General features: G+C 36.0%; 1 protein-coding gene across 2 annotated transcripts in view; it reads left to right on the top strand.

Annotated features, from left to right (window-relative positions):
- Positions 1 to 18769, top strand: part of LOC111509230 (uncharacterized) — a 277993-nt gene that overhangs the window by 194423 nt on the left and 64801 nt on the right. For both annotated transcript variants that reach the window (XM_074171058.1, XM_074171057.1), the window contains one exon: positions 2148 to 2183. Coding sequence is in view for 1 of the 2 variants with exons in the window: in XM_074171057.1 (XP_074027158.1) it covers positions 2148 to 2183 (36 nt within the window). In the remaining variant the exon portion in view is untranslated. The remainder of the gene's footprint in view (positions 1 to 2147; positions 2184 to 18769) is intronic.

Here is an 18769-nt window from a genome sequence, read left to right as displayed (position 1 = left end):
GCTGTCGCACCCCTACGAACAACAACCCTCAGAAGTCGAAACTTGTGAGAGTTAAGGATTAACGAGGTCTTACCTTTTAACGTGTGATTCCTAACACGAAATGAAATAATTAACAAGAAAAATAAATTTTCCGATTCTGAACATTTTTGGGGTCCGCTATGATTGTAAATATTACTCTTAAACAACGCTGGATTCAGGGGAGGGCAGGCGAGGCTATTGTCCCGGGTCCCCCGCAATCAAGATAAAAAAATATCCAACTTTTGAAGGGTTTACAACTTTAACGTTTTTTTTTCAAACATTTTTTGCATTTTTACTAAGAATTCTTGCACAAACATAATAATATTGTGATCGATATTTGAATTTTTTTTATTTGATCAAGCATTTCAGTGGCAATTTTTTTTTAATGTGTAATTTGTAATTTGTACTCATGAGTTAAAAAGAAATAAAACAGAAAAAAAATCCAAACAACGGTTGACTCTGCAGGTCATCTTTACAGTTTCTCGCTTCTTCGAGCTCAAAATTTTGAAAATTATTTGACGAAATCACTTCAATAGAAATTTTTAAACGACACGTCGATTCTCGCCAGCTTTCCCTTTTTTTTATTTTCTCACCGTGAAGTTAAAAATTCAACTTTCATAAAACCATTTTTCAAGGGGCCCATCGTGTTTCCTTTTCCTTACACGAATAAGTTAGAGTAATTAATTTTGAACAACTATTTTTTTATAGCAAAAAAATCAACGGCTTCCTCTCCTTCGTTGCTCCATGGTCTCCAGACATCCAAATCCGGCCCTGTTCTTAAAGATCGAACTAATATAATAAATGGAACACTGTTTCTGAGAGAATAAAATCATAATCAATAATAAGAAATGATATTCAAAAACAACCTTGGCTGTTGCTCTTCGAAACCGCCGATAATACGTGGCGCGTTCTAAAAATATGTTCCAGAACAAATTTCCATATCGTAAAGGTCGACCGTTCAAGTTCCAACAACCAATCTAATACCTATTTCCGAACACTAGTTCAATATTTACAATGCCGAGACGCCTACATACAAACTGTTACTTACAGATGTCATTTCACATTATAACATTCGACTAGTTTCAATGCCCATCCTTCAGTAGGAAATTATTTATTTTACTAAAATTATTCTCAATTTGCTGTTCAATATTAGTTCATTGAAACAATTGTTTTTTTTAGTGACCTGTTTATTGAGCCTACCAATTTTTTATTCAAATTAGCTTTTTCCAATTCTAACAGACTTTTTGAATAGCGTGTTTCATTGAGTAGTGTCATTTTTTACTTGTGAATTTTAATAGAGTTTTACATCCCTAACCTCGAATTTATTGAATATAAATAAGGAATAGTTAATATTGAATACAGTATGTCACTATAAAAAGAAATCGGTATCAAAATTCTGAAATTTCTACACTTTTCAAAGGTTTCTTCAATAGGAAAAGTATCACCTGTTGTATCCGTCACTTCAAGCATATATATACAGAGGGCGCTAACCGATTCTAAGTATGACATTTGACATCTTTATCTGTATCTCACTTCTCAATCTATGAAAAATTATGAAATGACAGAAAATAATCAAAATAGATTCGGAATAGGTGTCAGGATTCTGAATATGATTTATTTGGAGTTTTGCTGCAGACTGTTCAGAAGAATTCCAGATCTGTGAAAATAGAGAATAGAAATTTCAATATTTGGTATGTTACAATCTACAAGTCAAAATTGACTAAAACGGTTTCTTTGTGTTTAATTGCCTCACGAAAAGTATGAAATGAAAAGTGAAAAAATTAACTATTACAATTCATCGAATCTCGTTTGCAATAGAAACCTTCTCATGACCGGAAAGACTCCATATTTACTTAATTCATTCATTCAAAGAGATTCAGGCCAGATTTCAAGCAGACATCCATCAAGCGAAATCACAGAGTTCCATGTAAACACCGCGAACACGTAACAAACTCGTTATATTGTGTGATAAGCGATTCCGTTGCACCCCTTATCAGCTAGAACCCTGCTAAATAAATTACAACGTCGCCGAGGTTGATTAAAATGCAAGAGAAAAAACTCGGGCACACCTTACAGAACGCTGCATTTCTTGATTAACATTTGTTTTAATGCAGTGTGTTTTTTTCCAGATTAGCCCGCATTGTGCAACATCATCAAAGACGACGGTAAGTTATTAATTATTATTAAAGATTCCATGCGAGATTGATGAAATGTGCAATGAACCCATAACTGCAAAAATATTGAGATTGTGAAAGAGTCTCCATATCATCAACAAAATGGCATTATTTTTCTGAATTGTACCTTGAATTATTCATATCTTAGAGTGACTTCTTGTGTTAGATTTCAGTTCATCTTCAAGAAAAATGAAATGTTCAGAGATTACACTGTTTAGGTCAAAATACTATTGATGCATACAAAACATTACATGCAATTTGTCGTTGTACTCTCAATTGGTAATAGCTTTATACAAAACCTTTTCATACAAAATTTTACAGCTGCTCGAAAAACAATAAGTTTTCAATTGAATTACCACATAGATATGATCTCACTATGAATATGATTCAGTAATTAATGAACAATATATCTACGCTTTACGAGGACAAGGTCAATATTAGATAAAAATATAATGATCATATGTTTGTTGATTCAGTACCTGGAACGAGTTGGTTCTGCTAAACTTTTTGTTTTTTTCACATCATTCACGACCATTATTTTTTCATTTGGTATTATGTACAATTTTCATCCATTTTTTTTGGTTCAGTGTCGATTTCATTATCAGTGAACGTAAACTGTTAATGCCACAGTTCTTGGTATAGGAAGATAATTCATCATATACATAAAATTTTGTTCAGAGTTCACTACCAGGAGTTTGAACGCTCATTGAACACCATAAAAACATTCAGTAATTTAAATTAATGTATCGTTATGCATCAATGATCTCAAGTTCAAGTAGGTATAATGAAAATTAAACACAATTATAGTCGCATCTATTGATATATTTAACAAATTCTTGGGGTAGTTCAAAATTAAACACGCCTGAAGAGGCTTCTATAAAGTGATAACTTGTTTTGATGCGAAAACAAAACTATTTTGTTAATTGTGATTTTCAACAAACTGAATGTGCAAGTAACTGTGCAAGTGGCATAATTAACACGTGTATTTCTATTTTAACACAACTAAGTTAGGGCCCTTTTCATCTTATTCAGCTTTGATCAACATATTTTTCACTGTCTGTACTGAACGTTAGGCCAAACCGTTAGATTGAGCATGGTGAGGGTTGTAACAATGTGACACAAATATTCTGAACTCTCACTCGTGTTTGGTATCAAATTCTTCATCTTCACATCCTACCGACTGCGCCATGCCATTTCATCAACTTTCAGAAGGTTATTTTCCAATCAGTGTAGACGACATCTAGTCGCTTGTTACTCGCTTTGAACGCAAACAGAAAAGATCCATAGATTTGATTCTGTAGTTTTATCATGCAGAACATTCAGCTGTTTTCTCCTGGTGACAAGCGGCATATTGAAGTGAATTGAAATATGATTTGCACATAGTCCATGCGATCGACATCAAGATTTTTTCAGCGAGTTATTTTCAAATACCTGCCGTCGAACTTGAAACAAGTTTTATGTGGCTTGAGGAGATATCAACATAACATACCCAAAACATGCCCATTGCAGTCGATGCCGATAACACAAACAAAAAATCTATTTCATTCACTGACTGACTGTAGAAAACAAATTTTCCATAACGGAATCAACATCGAAGATATCGCTGGTAAAAAATATGCTTTCGACATGCGACAAATTATTCGGCGACCTTGCCATTACATTCGCTACGGTGTTTTCGAGACGACATCTCTGTCAATCCCACATTCTCGTCTTTATGTAATATTAATTCTATGTGCTTGTCGGATTGGAATTTCGGAACGTTATAATGAGATCCTGTCCTAAAAGCAAAGACGTATGATGTATGTATGTATTAGATTGAATGTTACTATCTACGCGGTGCGTGATAAATTTTTTATGGCAAAGAGCTGTTTTTTCAATATAAACATCAGCTAATGTGAAGGATTGAGTCTATAAGTGTCCTTACGTTGAATCCAGATTTGACTGTTGAGCGTGGATTTTCCCTGGTCATCGCCAGATATTTTTTCGGCGCCAGCTTCCCAGAGTCGCCCAAGGTGATCCTTTGATTCCATCCCATCTCTTTAGGGATTGAGCATGGGTGTAACATTTGGTAGTTCCGCAATTGTCGAAGTCCTCAGGCCGTAGGTGCCACTGGGTCCTAAATTTCGTAGTCCAGCCGCGTCCTTGGCTAAAGAGTCGGCAATGCGATTAGCTTTACTCCTGTCGTGTCCTTTAACTCACCTCAGGATAATGTTACTATGTACCGAGGCTTTGGCTAAGTCTTGGTGACACTCTAGTACTAGCCCTGAGGTTTTTGGCTCGTTACTCTCCAACCTACTTCGTAGACACATCATAGTTTTTGTAAATTTCATTAGTTCTTACTTCCATTGTCTAATTTTATATAAAATGATTTGAAATCCCTAAAAGAACTAATACAAATGAAAAAATTAAACCGAATAGCTGAAAATAGCAATTAAACCAAGCAAAAAAACCCTGAAACGAAATTACAGTGAAATAAAATACGAGTAAAAAAATAGAACCATTAAACAAAAAATAAAAAATAAAAATTTATCTTCGGATAATAACTGTCATTACTGTAATTCAATTTCAGAATTGTTTTGCTTAATATAATTGTTGAATGTTACTGGAGTTTTTTTCCCAACACCAAACCGTTATTTTAACACCTCGACACGTGTTTCGATCACCAAGTGATCATCTTCAAGAGGAAGATCAAACTAAGTTTGATCAGTTTGGTGTTGGGAAAAAACTCGAGTAACAACATTCATTACTCCACCAAAGTTTCCAAACAGTAAGTACATCACAAGAATATAATTGTTATTTTTAGCTATTCTTTTTAATTTTTTCATTTGTATTGGTTTTTTTAATTCGAGTTTTCACCTCTAAAACTACTACAACACTTTCAAATTCCTTATACGGTTTCGATATGTTTTCAAGAAATTTGGTGAAATAATGACCAATATAACTAATCATCTGCATCTTAACAGGTTTTATACATAACGGCAGACAGCAGTTAACTAGTTGATAGTTGAAATTGACATAAAATATTAAGTTTTCCGATGGCGTTCAAATAATGAACTGAATGGGCGCGATGTTGTAAAATAAAATTCTTTCCACCTGTAAATTAAAACAAAACAACAGGACTTTGTAATAATAATAATAAACAGCTTCATTTCAGAGAAGATTACAAACTTTTATTGAAATTGAAATGGCGTCAAACAAGGAGGTACAGAATTTTTTGTTATGAATATTTTTAAATGAATGTTCCAGTGAGATATGCCTGCAAATCATAGGGCTCTATGAGAAGTTTTTTTAGTTCTCTTTTGAAAACTCCAATTTTCTTAGTTCGTTATCTGTTAAGAAGATGGTTGAAAAGCTTGATTGACATATAGTGGGCGCTTTTTTCAGTTACTGTTAGTCTATGAAGGGGATACATATATTCATTTGTTCTAGTAGGATACTTATGAGCAGGTATATTCTCAGTGTATATTCAGGTATATTCTCAGAATTTTTATAAATGAACATTAGGCATTCATATATATAAATCGCGTAAATTGTCATTATATTGGTCGATTTGAATACTATTTCGATTGCTACCCCAAAAAATAATTCCGTACTGAGCAACCGATTCGAAGTTAGCCGTGTATATTGTTTTTGTAGCCTCGTTGTGCAGATATTTTGATGTAACTCCATACGATATTCCATATAGATATAGTTTGTTTGCGAGGTTATCAATATGAGAAGTCCAATTCATGTTCTGGTCAATGTGGATTCCTTAAAATTTCGTGTTGTGGGACAGTTCAAGTTAAGAGTTTTGGAGATCCACCTTAACTGGATAATCAATGTTGTCTAGGTTTGTTCTAAACAAAATAATATGAGTCCTTATTTGTTGAATAGATCTATACTATTCAACATCATCTCTGGGAAGGTTTCATCACCTGATAACAGACTTGTGTCATCTGCGAAGATACTTTTGAACTGATGTTGGTTCAGGTTTAGATTACATAAGCCGTTCAAATAAATGACGAACAAAAGAGGGCCGGCAATGCTCCCCTGTGGAATTCCCACGTCTGTGGAAAGGGTTTCGGATTTATAGACTCTTCCATGTCGCTTTATTTCTACAGATTGTAGGCCATCTGATAGGTAGGATTCAACCCACTTTAGCGCTGAACCTCTTATTCCATATTTTTCTAATTTTATTAATATCAGTTGATGATTCAAGCAGTCATATGCTTTGGATAGGTCCAAAAAAATCCCGAGAGCTTTCAGTTTTTCTTCCATCACGTTAGTTATATTTTGTGGGATTTGATATATGGCCGTTTGTGTTGATCTACCCTGTAAGTATCCAATATTATATTCTAGAGAAATATAATTATACACATGTTCAAATTTCTGGTGAAGTAAAATTAATCCCTCACAAGCTTTCATAACATAGTTCCGACCTTGATGAAAGTTTGGAACAGAATCAATATTCGAACAACAACAAATACAATTTTTCACAGAGCAATCCACCTTTATTTAGTCTAGCCCAGTAACCAAGTTCTGCCAATGAAACAACTTTCTGCTATCTGAAGTTTCCATATCAGCGTGGCCACATTTCGGTTTAATTGTTATTGTTTACGAACGTTTCGTGCCAATAAGTTTGTTTTCGACGAAACTACATTAACAAAATTAGATACGTACTTGCTCCATGCAGGTGTTACTCAATCTATTTCAGTCGCAGAGAACATACTTAGCGATTTATTATCCCGTGAGATGTAGTTTCGTCACGTTGTCGTCAAAAGCTTCTCAAAACGTTATTTATGGCTTACGAAAGAGCTACAAAAAAAAATTCCAAACATCACCGTGAACATTCAATTCAATTTAAATTACAAGTAATTGCGCAAGCATACTTCAGATGTGATCTTGAATACTACATAAGATTTGTTTGAAGGTGGTTGACAATGTTTCGTGGTGTATTTCATCAGTTCGGACTTCCATTGTCTAATATAATATAAATTGATTTGAAATCCCTAAAAAAATATTAAACAGATTAACCGAAATTAGCAATTTCATTTGAACAAAGGAACTGAAATTACAAAAAATAACATAAAACCAAACAACAACCAAAAAATTCAAAAATTTGAAATATGAATAAAAGCTGAAAATTAACAATTATTATTAACAAAAATGAAAAATAAAATTTAAAAGATTTCAAACTAAGTTATGTCACGATGTTTCGATTGTTAGTATCCACAATGGTCTTCGGGTGATAACTAGACTTATTCCTCCGAGATCCGACTATTTATAGGCTATTCGAGTGCTTTCACCTATCCCCTCTTCCCTCTCTCCACTTCATTGGTTCTAGCGGGAGATGACCGTTTTTGCTTGATTACAGGTTTCCATATGTTACGTATCTCTACGCTTGCTTGACTAAATGCGTTGTTGGAACATATACACGGCTTCTTTGAATTTTCTCCTAAACCAGTGTTCCTTGTGGATGATTTCAGCTTGAGCCCACTTGATATTATGTTGATGAGTCCAAACATGCTCTGCCATTCCGGATTTGTTGGTTTCTCCTCGCTGTGTGTGTTTCTTGTGCTCAGCAATGCAACTTTCAACGGCCTCTTAGTTTCACCGATGTATGATTCTCCGCACTCGCAGGGTATCCCGTAAATTCAATTCTTGGAATCGCAGTCCGCGTTTGGTGGCCTGGTTTTCGTGAGGCTGCTACGGATAGTGTTCCCAGATCTGAAGCAGGTCCTGATGTTATACTTGAACCCAATCCTTCGTATCCTTTCCGATAATTCTCTGATGTAGGGAAGTACAAGTACTGGTTGTGGCGGCTTCTCTTCCTTGTGGAGCTCTTGCTGTCTTCTACCTAAAGCCTGTTCTACTATCACTCTGAAGTAACCATTCTGTTGAAGGTCATTTTTGATTATGCCTAGGTCCCTTTCGAGACCTTTCTTTGTATTACAGAGCCCGAAGGCACGGTCTAGTAGAGTCTTGATGATTCCTCCCTTAGTCGATTGATGGTGGTTGGATTTCTGGTTCAGATACTGTCCTGTGGGAGTGGGTTTTCGATATATCATTTAGTATCGGTCCTCTTCACCAATACGTCTAAGAAAGGCAATTCGTTGTGGACTTCCTTCTCCATTGTGCGTCCATAAAATAGCGTTTTTGCGGAACAGCGGTACCAAAAGTTCCGGGGCAATTCTAATACATATTGAAGAAGTTCCTTGTTAGATTTGTAAAAGTAACATCAAAATGATGAAACAACAAAAATAAACAATCCAGGGCCACGTTTCCCAGTACAGGGTGGGAAACCTGGAAAATAACGTACTACGCCACTTTGACAAGGGAGTTTTCACTTGTTTTTTTAAGTACAAAACACAATCACTATAGGAAAATCTTTATGGCACTCTCAGAGCGGTGCCTGTGCGTAAGTAGCGATTTACGTTGGATTTGAATCGCTGGAGATCAATTTCATTTGGAAAAACGATCTCAGGAAGTGCGGTTTGAGTTGTACTGAGTTGAACCTCAAAACGATGACCAGCCACAGTTCGTCGCGTATTTCTGATATGTACCGCTCTTGGTGAAATCAAATGTGCCAAGTCACTTGAACACCTCCTGTGAAAGTATACACATCCAACGTATCCTCGATGTTCCAGACTATCAAAGTTGCAAGTGATGTTCGCGTCTCCAATCAGGTGGATGGCTCTTTTCGGGATGGAATCCAGCAGCTTCAGAGAATGCTTAGAGGCGGAGCTCCATACATGAGAACAATACTCCAAAGAAGGTCTGATCTGAGCTTTATGCAGTATCAAAAGTTGCTGAGGTGTATAGAGTTTTCTGGTTCGGAACAGTGTTCCAAGCTTTTGGGAAGCAGCTTTTGCAATTCCAGCGACTTATTGTGCCAACAAACTTATCGAAGCAGAAAGCGGAATTGTCTGTCCTGCAACCTCCTGCTGCCGATGAAGGTGTGCATCCATAGCCGATGTCCTGGAATCCAAATGGAATGACGAGACAAGTGTACTGTCGTTGGCAAAGCAATATATTGGATTCTTGTTTCTTTCCAATAAGTCGTCTTGTTTCTTTCCAATAAGAGTTGGAGACAATATGGATCAATGAGGAATACCAGCGTTGATGGTGAAAGTATTCGAGAGATGTCCATCGACGGCACTTGCAGGGAACTTTCTTTCAGGAAGCTGTTGAACCATACACAAAAATGATCCGACAAGCCATAGCATCAAAATTTGGAGTCTATCATAAACTAATTTAGTTGAAGCATATTCATGTAGCTGTCGAGTGGAGATTGAATTCTCCAAAACATTCTACAACTCAAAAGTGCGACGCTAAAGTAAAATGATGACCGGAATCAAGAGTTGAACACAGAGGAACACTGGGGTACACTGAGGTTGAATGTAGCCCATTCAAAGTAATATTTCCATCAACAACACTATGCTTTCTAACTTTACTTCAACAGTACTGGTTGGGACCGGTCAAAAACTCAGGCTCAAAAATTAAAACAACAATGCCTACACGTTCAGGAACTCGAGCAGTTCTATAAAGAATATGCGAATTCTAAATTGGTTCTCAAGACACTTCTTTAAGACTCAATTCCACCGCAAAAGTGGAACGACATCATTCTCACCCTCCAAAAACACACTGAACAATACATTGAAGGCATTTTCTGATTTCTTTGGCCAAATTCGACTGAATAATCTACGCCCTCCTTTCAAAAGAGTACTGAGTTTTCATTTTTATTTGAAAATCTCTAATATAAATGTCGAATTTTCGTATTTTTATTAGTTCAGTATCTCAACAAGGATCTGAAAGAAATATTATTTTGGAATCCAAACAGTTTCTTTCTTTATGAAATCATAGAGAGCTCGATGCTCTGTTGTCTGTTGTCTTCGCCAGATACAACAATCGAAGTCGATGGTGGGAAACCAAGAAATGTCTGGTCTTCAATCAGAGATAAAGTTCTTGTTATGGGTCATTGGTAATATTATTTTGAATTTGGTACTCCAAACTAAAATTTCGTCTGTTTCATTTTGTTTTCCTGGGTTCTCAACTTACTACAATATTTTTTCAAGATGTTTACGTCCCATTCCGTTTTCATAACCTAAACATTTTTTACTGAGTCCTCCTTAAAAAAAGTATTTCAAAGACTAGAAAACTTCCCGTTTCCAAAAATGTCAGTTGACAAATAATACAGTACTTTACCTACATCATCTAATTCGATTGGTTCAATGAGATAGATACAGGATAGATACAGGAATAGTGAGGCACATAAATGTATATTCGTTTCGAATATTCATAGATACGAAAATATTCAGAGCTGAACCCTGGAAAACTTTCCTATGGATGGAATGGTATGAATCTGCCGAGAGATCACAGATTCACTACCAAATACTTATCCTAATCTTATTCTAAGCAGAACTCTATCATATTTCAGGATTTCAATCACCCACTAAATATTTGTTGATTTGACCATGATCCACGATGCCCAACCTTCATTCGTTTCACTAAATTCATTGAGAGTTGTGAAGAAACAGATCCGCTTTCGACATACTGTCGCCTCAGTATATCACTTGGACTGTATTTATTTAATGATCCTTTTTACTTGATGCCCAGGCAGACAAACGATAATGGGAATGGCAGTTTCTCTCTCCCATGTTATGCTAATCGTGCTCAAGCGGCTTTTTTCTAGGTTATGCGAAGCTAAGGGCAATTCGTTGTTTTACGGTTAAGTATAGGTATAACATTTTAATGGACTTTCGTTCTTGTGAGACATTTCATACCTCAACATTACAGTGTAGCTGCGGGCACTTCAATGTTCATAATTCATAAGGAAATTGCCGTCTTGAACATGTTCAGCCAAGCAGAGTAAATAACTCAAGATGCTAATACCGCAAGATACGAAATGATACACACTAAGACAAGTAAACGAAAAAGCTATTAGAAGGAAAGTCACTGTGAGAACAAAATGTTACCGTTATAAATATATGCTCACAAAAATGTTACCTTTCGAGGTGATTCAATTTTCAACATCTGTTGGAGGTAAGGAGTTGATTACTCAATTATTCAGAAGGTACCGATAGGATAGAAGTTGCAATTGATGAAAGTTATTATCATCATTAAAAACAAGTTGTACATGCCAAATTGAGGCGAATAATATTTGAAACAATCGAATATCAAATTTGAAGTTTCTACAATTCTAATAGTTAGAGATACACTTTATTGCCCAAAAAAGTTTTAGTTTTTTCCATTGTCTATAATTCGAAATCTATGAACGAAAAAATAAAATTGGAATGAATGTCTGAAATACAATTTATATTGGGTAAAAAACTTGAAATGAAAATACAATCAAACAATTGAAATAATGTAGATACAAAATGAAAATTACCACAGAGTAAAAAGAAATAAAAAAGAATTGAAATAGTTTTTACTATAGTCTTCGGGTGATGACCGGACTATTCGAGACATCCGAGAGATGACTATGTATAGGTCATTTGAGCGCTTTCACATATCCCCTCTTCCGCCCGTTTGGCGGAAGATGACCGTTTTCCGCTTGATTACAGGTTTCCATATGTTGTGTATCTCTACGCTAGCTTGGCTGAATGCGTCGTTGGACAACATTTATGCTTAGAACTTCCTCTCAAACCAGTGTTCCTGGGAATGATCTCAACTTGGGACCACTTGATGCTATGTTGATGAGTCCAAACATGCTCTGCCATTTCCGATTTGCTGGTTTTTTGTGCTCGTCAATACGGACCCTCGATGGCCTCTCAGTTTCATCGATATATGATTTGCTGCACTCACAGGGTTACCAATCCTTGGAATCGTGGAATCAGGAGGATGCTACGGATGGTGTTTCCGAATCTGAAGCAGATGTTGATGTTGTACTTGGACCCAGTCATCTGACGTAGGGAAGTACATGCACTGGTTGTGACGCCTTCTCTTCCTTTCGAGACTCTTGCTGTCTTCTAGCCAAAGTCTGTTCCACCATGACTTTGGAGTAACCATTCCGTTGAAGATATTTATTTATGATGCCTAGTTTCTTCTCGAAGCCTTCCTTCGTATTACAGAGCCCAAAACAACGATCACTAGAGTCATGATAATTCCTCTTTTAGTAGATTGATGGTAGTTGGATTCCTGGTTCAGATACTGTCTTGTGTGAGTAGGTTTTCGGTATACACATGTTTCCTCTTCATCAATACGTCTAAGGATGGCAATTCGTTGTGGACTTCCTTTTCCATTGTGAAGGTGATGGTCTTACCCTGTTGATGTGCTTCAGAAAGGTGTCTAGTTTTCTATTCCCATGGTTCCATACTATAAAGATGTCGTCAACGTATCTCAATCAGACTCGGGGCTTCTTGTGGGCTTCTTCAATGGCCAGAGTTTCAGACCACTCCATTAGAATGTTGGCTAATAACTGGTGAAAATGACGATAACATTGGCCGTTCCTCATAGTAGAATCATATTAGACAACGGAAGCCCGAACTAATGAAATTCACCATGAAACGACTATCAAACAAACATTTTAGTTCGTATTGACGAAGTAAGAAATAATAAATTATATGACCAAGGCACATTGAATATGACAAATATTAATTGAAAGACAAAACTGGAACCTCTGGCGGAGAATAAATCCAAACATCAGAACTGCAATATTTTTTTCAAAACGCGTTTCACCAACCAAATTGGCGTTTTAATCTCTTACACCACTTGTTGCTAAAGGTGGAATCGAAAACTGGTCATCAATTTGAACTCGGCAAGATTTTTTTGATTAAAAATCTCGAATCCACCGAAACAGGGATCAGTAATATCAAAATTTCATAGTTTTTCTACAAGTTTGTCATGCTTGACTATCATATGCTTTTTGAAGTCAAGAAGTTCTTCAAACCACTATCAGATTTGAAACAAGATATCCATGTTACAGTTAACAATACAACAAATAAAATCAGTTGTGTCTACTTGTCATAAATCAAAAATATCGACTAGTCACCATGAAAACTTTTTGATGTAGGTACTTTCAGAATCTCGAATTTCAGTTATCAATTAAACCTCTCATCGGAAATAAATCCCTTTTATCGTCACATCACATTCACGAATTATATGACGGTTGATGGCATTTATGGAATCGTAAAAGTTCGCTTAAAAACCATTCCGATAGATTTCTTCAATTTTTCGATAAGAGGGCGGTTCAGGGGAAATAAATCTCGACATTAATGTCAACTGTCTCGAAGAGAGGATTTATATGCAGCATTTTCATTATTTATAGTTTACCGTATACACCCATTTAGGGTATCTACGAAACACACAATGACTTTTCATGCTTTATTCCGGAAAATGTAACATTTTAGTGCACTCGAAAATGATTCGATTTATTGTGGTGCCGTAATGATACAAATATTTTACATGTCTTTTGTTGCGTAATAAATGGATAGAAAGAATAGACGGGAGTTTATCACCAAAATAATTATATTGTTGCGGAAGTAAAATAGATGGCTTGACGGGTCGACTAGGGTCAGGGCACCAGTGGTGTAGAGAGAGAATCAGTACGTTATATTATTTCATATTCCCAATATGAGTCTCATTCTGGATGATGAAAATATACTTCATATTTTTTTTAAATCATTCTACCACGAATCACACAAATTGTTTCTGTATCGACTAGAAAGTTGAAAAAAACATTGTTTTCAGTTTGAAAGGTTACCATTTGGCTTCACCAATGCTCCTTCGACGAAGCATCGAGTCGAAGACTTCTAGCAATTGTGGGATTATTCAAAACTATATATTTTTTAGGGAACTAAATCAATTTCTCAAGATTTGAGCCGAACCAAGTTATGTAAACTGTCAAGATTTTTTGCTGGGTTGTCGTGAAGAAGAATTATGACAAAAACAAAAAGTGATTTGAAGTTACTTCAGAAGTGCCACACGGTTTATATCTTTGACCTGCATTTAAGCCTCAATTTGTATATTAACAATGTGACATTATTTCAACATAATTCGATTATTCCGACACCATTCTGATTTGGTAACTAAAAATGTGGAATGGTGTTAAAAGTCTGAAAATCAAATTTAATTATAAATAATTTTTCTTCTCTGTTGTCGCGGAAGATGTTGCATTGGTAGCTGATGTTTGGAATCAAACGTGTGCTGCCAAGAGAGCAATTTTATTTTTTTTCCAGTGATGGACTTGATTTTTAGGAAGATCACTCACCAATTAAACTGATCGGTTTCTTTAAGAAGCTGAACTTTTTTGATCGAGTTTTAATTGGTGTGAATCACAACATTCGCGGGTTAGAGGGTGAAAGGGTGAATAGATTCATTCACTTTGTGAGTTAAATTGTTGAAATACTAGATTCCAAAATAAAAGAAGCGTTGACGCGTCACATTGAGGAATCTTGCACACTAAAAAAACCTTTAACATACTACTCAATACACTTTCAGTTAATGAACACTCACCCTAGGCCTAGTGAAATAATAATGCCTTGATTTATTTTTTCAATGAAATACAACTAAATAAACAAACTTATTCAAGGAGGCTCAAGTTGCTCTTCTATGCAACCAATCACAGATCATTGACCTACTGATGAGAAACTTCATCCTCATGCCATTGTTTGATTAGCTGCGTTTGTGATGCTGGACCATTGATTTGGTTGCAAATCTTATTGCTAGATTTTGTAATAACTGCCATTGCGATGGTTAACATAAAATAACATTTTATTCATAAAAGTCGAGGTCGATCACCCGGTTCTTCGGTGTCGATATTGTTCCAGTTGAAAAATCGCTACTTTATGACTGTCGGACCTTCGAGCGTCGTTGTGGTCATGTTCAAGTTAGGCTAGAGTACACAAATGAATATATTACTTCCTGCCGATGATCATATGCTTGGGAAGATTTAAAAACGCCGAGATGAGGTTTTGTGGATAGCGTAGCTGACGCGAGGGCCTGGGGGTTTTTTGGGGGAGACACAGAAAAAGTCGATCATCGCAGTCCGTCGAGACGAGATCGGGAGTTTGATCCCTCAGCCTTCGAGCCTTCGTGCGACCGGCACGAACTCTGCAGCCTTTTCGGAATTGCCAAACATCCAAATTCTGATGTCGAGAAATCTGCATCTGGTGACAGCAGCTGCCAAAGTTTATTTAAATAAAACAAACATGGGAATAGCGAGAGGGTTCCCAAGGATTGATAGATAGACAGTCAAGTATTATTTCACCGGTGTGCTTCAATTAATGTGTCTCTAATTACCTTCGTCCTGACTCTTTTTTCTTTGTTTCCGCACTCTGTAATCAAATGCCCTTTCAGTATCAACTACATACTGAGTTTTTCAATTGTATTTTGCGAATTCAGTGTAATATCGAAAGATATTTGATACATCACTGACCACAATCCTCCGAGTCTGTCGATTGATCGGACCTCCTACGTCGCTGTTCTAAACAATTATTTAGCAGCGGAAATAAAATGGATAGATGCAGGGGTGTCGCGGTCCCCGAACGAGACACGCACTCAGCGAAGGGCAGATTCACCCCCGTTCGTCGCGGGATTCGTGCGTTACGCGTATGCGACAGTAGTTAGTCCAGATGGTTATCCAGAGTGCGTGCTGCTAGGAAATGAGTCCATATTTCAGCGGTAATCTCAGACAGACTTAAGTGGATTGTAGCATGTGTAAATAGATTCTTGCATTCGGAATGACTTCGAGAGGCGGCTACGTGAGAGGAGGGGAAATCATTAGCGAGGAGACGTTTTTACGAGTGAAGGATTCGACGAAAGGGGAAAGAGAGTATGAACGTGTCTGGCTTAGGTTGAGTATTTAGGTACATTCGCCAAGGATACGTCTATGAGTAAAACTCAGTTCAAGCTATGACTCTCCGTGCTTCGTCTCCATAGGTGCCTGTCAAAATCGGTTATGTGTTAACTGGTTTCACTTCGCGGGAGATTTCAAAGCGAGCGAGAATCACTATTGAAAGTATGGGTTTTGTGTGTTTAGTGAAGAGTTACGAATTATTTTGTAAGTTCGTTCAATACGCCAAAACGTCCAGTAAGTGTTGAAGAATTTGTTTTTCGTCTACTTCACTACAGAAAAGAACGATGATGAACCTCTTAAGTCGTTGTTGCAAATTACCAGCGTATCCATGAAGTTACTGGAATGAAGTGAATCTAATGGGGAATGTTCCTCCTGACGAAAATAAAATAGTTTTCATAAAAGAGCTCTAAAACAACGCATTTTAAACTTATCATTTCAACCTTTCTCTTTAAAAAATTATTTAAATACTCAAAAAAAGAGGAATGAAATAATGCATTCAACATTTAAAAGGATTCGTTTCTATTTCCCCATTTGGCAACATCGGTTATAGCTAATAAAGGACAATGAATCTGTTACCTGTACGAGCCAAACAAATATGACATATTTCAGAGGCGTGCTGTTCTGTTTACTTATATTTCGAGTTCCGAGACATTCTGTGATATATCACATTTTGTGCACCTAACCTATCTTCCTCTATTTAAATAAATAACAAAACAACTGTTGTTTATGTGGCTTGTGGAGGTGGTATTGAACTATAATTTATATTTTGCTTGATTGTTGATCTATAAAGATAATTTTCCTTTTTTAAAGTATAATATCTAGGTACGTATAAATTATTTCAACTTAAAATTAAAACCCAACATTTGAAACATCAATTTGAATACTTTTCGAAGTGAATTTGAAAAACTCATGAATTGAACTCAACTTTATTTTGTTCAAACTTGCATTTGCTGTAATAACCCAAATTGAGGAACATTCCCCATTCAAGAAGTGTGATTAAACTCGGCAAGAGTGGTCAAACTTAAAGGGGAATCAAAACAACTACATTAATATTACTAGAGTTTTTTCCCAACACCAAATCGTTATTTTTAACACCTCGACACGTGTTTCGATCACCAAGTGATCATCTTCAAAGAGTTTTAATCTTCCTCTTTGAAGATGATCACTTTGTGATCGAAACACGTGTCGAAGTGTTAAAAATAACAATTTGGTGTTGGGAAAAAACTCCAGTAATATTCATTACTACACCAAAGGTTCCAAACAGTGCATCATAAAAACAACTACATCCAAAGTAAATTTACCGGAATCAAATAAGTTTGGAAGAAAATCTAAACAATACGTTACATCGAAAATTAAAACGAATAGAGTCGGCAGAATGAGTTCATGTAAAGACAAATAGGCAAAAAAATTCATTTGGTATACACTGTTCGGAGATTTCATAAGAATATATGATTTACCTTCGACGTTCCACTTGTCATGGATTAGACAAAGAGAAAAAGATATGTATTGCCGCAAGTCTGCACTTTGACATTCTCTTTAGAAACATATCCTTGAAAAATATACTGTAGCATCAAACGAAACTTGAAATAATATCTTGTTCGATTGATGACCTATTCATTTTGTAGAAATTCATATTGAATATAGAATAATGTTTTTATCTGTTACCACCGGTTTTGGTTTGTTAAACCATATTCAAGTAAACTTTTTAATCAAATTATCTACAAGAACAATTCGTTGAAGTCAGTCTCTACTTACCTACACTGTAGGTTAATGGACTGACGCCTATCAGAAAACAACTACTTCCCTAGCCAATACCACGAAGGATTGTATCCCATTATATCTTGTGGATAATATGATTTACAGCCAGACAATAGGTATTTATTTTCTGTACTGAAAGACTATCTGAGAAGAGCACAATTATACTAGGCACTGACTAGTGAAGATATCAAATGCGTACAGATTTATCAGTTATGTGATTTGTGGTCTGCTAAATGTTATAATCAGCATGGTCTAAATATCTCGCTGGAAACTGAAAATAAGACAAGTGATTTTTGCAATCATTTTATGTGTAACTATTGTAAACAAGTTCAAAGAGTTATCAGCCATTAACATATATGCAAAGATATATGTTTCAAGTAATGAAATTAATGAGTAATGATTCAATTATATTTGATAGCGTTCATTGGTCATTCAAAGAAAATAACCAGCCGGTAAATGGAGATGTAACCGCTAAAAATAGCACCTTTGAGTATGTTTACTTTGTTGGTAAATGTCGCATTGGTAAACATATTAACAATTATTGCAAATGACCATGAAAAGTTATACAGGCAAAGTGTTGAAATTCGAATACATATACCATGACCACTGTTTCATTTATTTGAGTACCTTCTTTCATGAGGAACGTTCGAATCCGAACATTAATAGTTCTGACTTATTTTTGACTAGTACTACTGATCATGCCTGGCTTCGTAGTGGTACAATTTAGAGTTGTTGTTTTATCATAGAAGATATTTCTCAAGTCAACAATTCACACATTCAAAAAGGTAGGTATTTTTATCTGGCGCCAGATGGCGCCCAGTCGCCATCTTAAAAGTTTCACCTGTCAATTTCACTTCAAAATAAAGTATTCATGCATTGATTCCATTATCCCAAATTTCAATTTTTTGAGTTGACCCGTTCAAAAAATAAAAGGGGGGACATAAAAATGGACTGTATACAACGTGACTTCGTCTGCTTGGACTACAAAATATAACTAATTCAACCCACGTAGAGCCTGATACTCGAAGATATGGCGATGAAAGAT

Source organism: Leptinotarsa decemlineata, unplaced genomic scaffold (genome assembly GCF_025532065.1).
Source record: "Leptinotarsa decemlineata unplaced genomic scaffold, Ldec_3_MD MMD2_tig00000008_RagTag_RagTag, whole genome shotgun sequence".
Taxonomy (NCBI): domain Eukaryota; kingdom Metazoa; phylum Arthropoda; class Insecta; order Coleoptera; family Chrysomelidae; genus Leptinotarsa; species Leptinotarsa decemlineata.
This window is presented reverse-complemented; position numbering and strand designations above follow the sequence as displayed.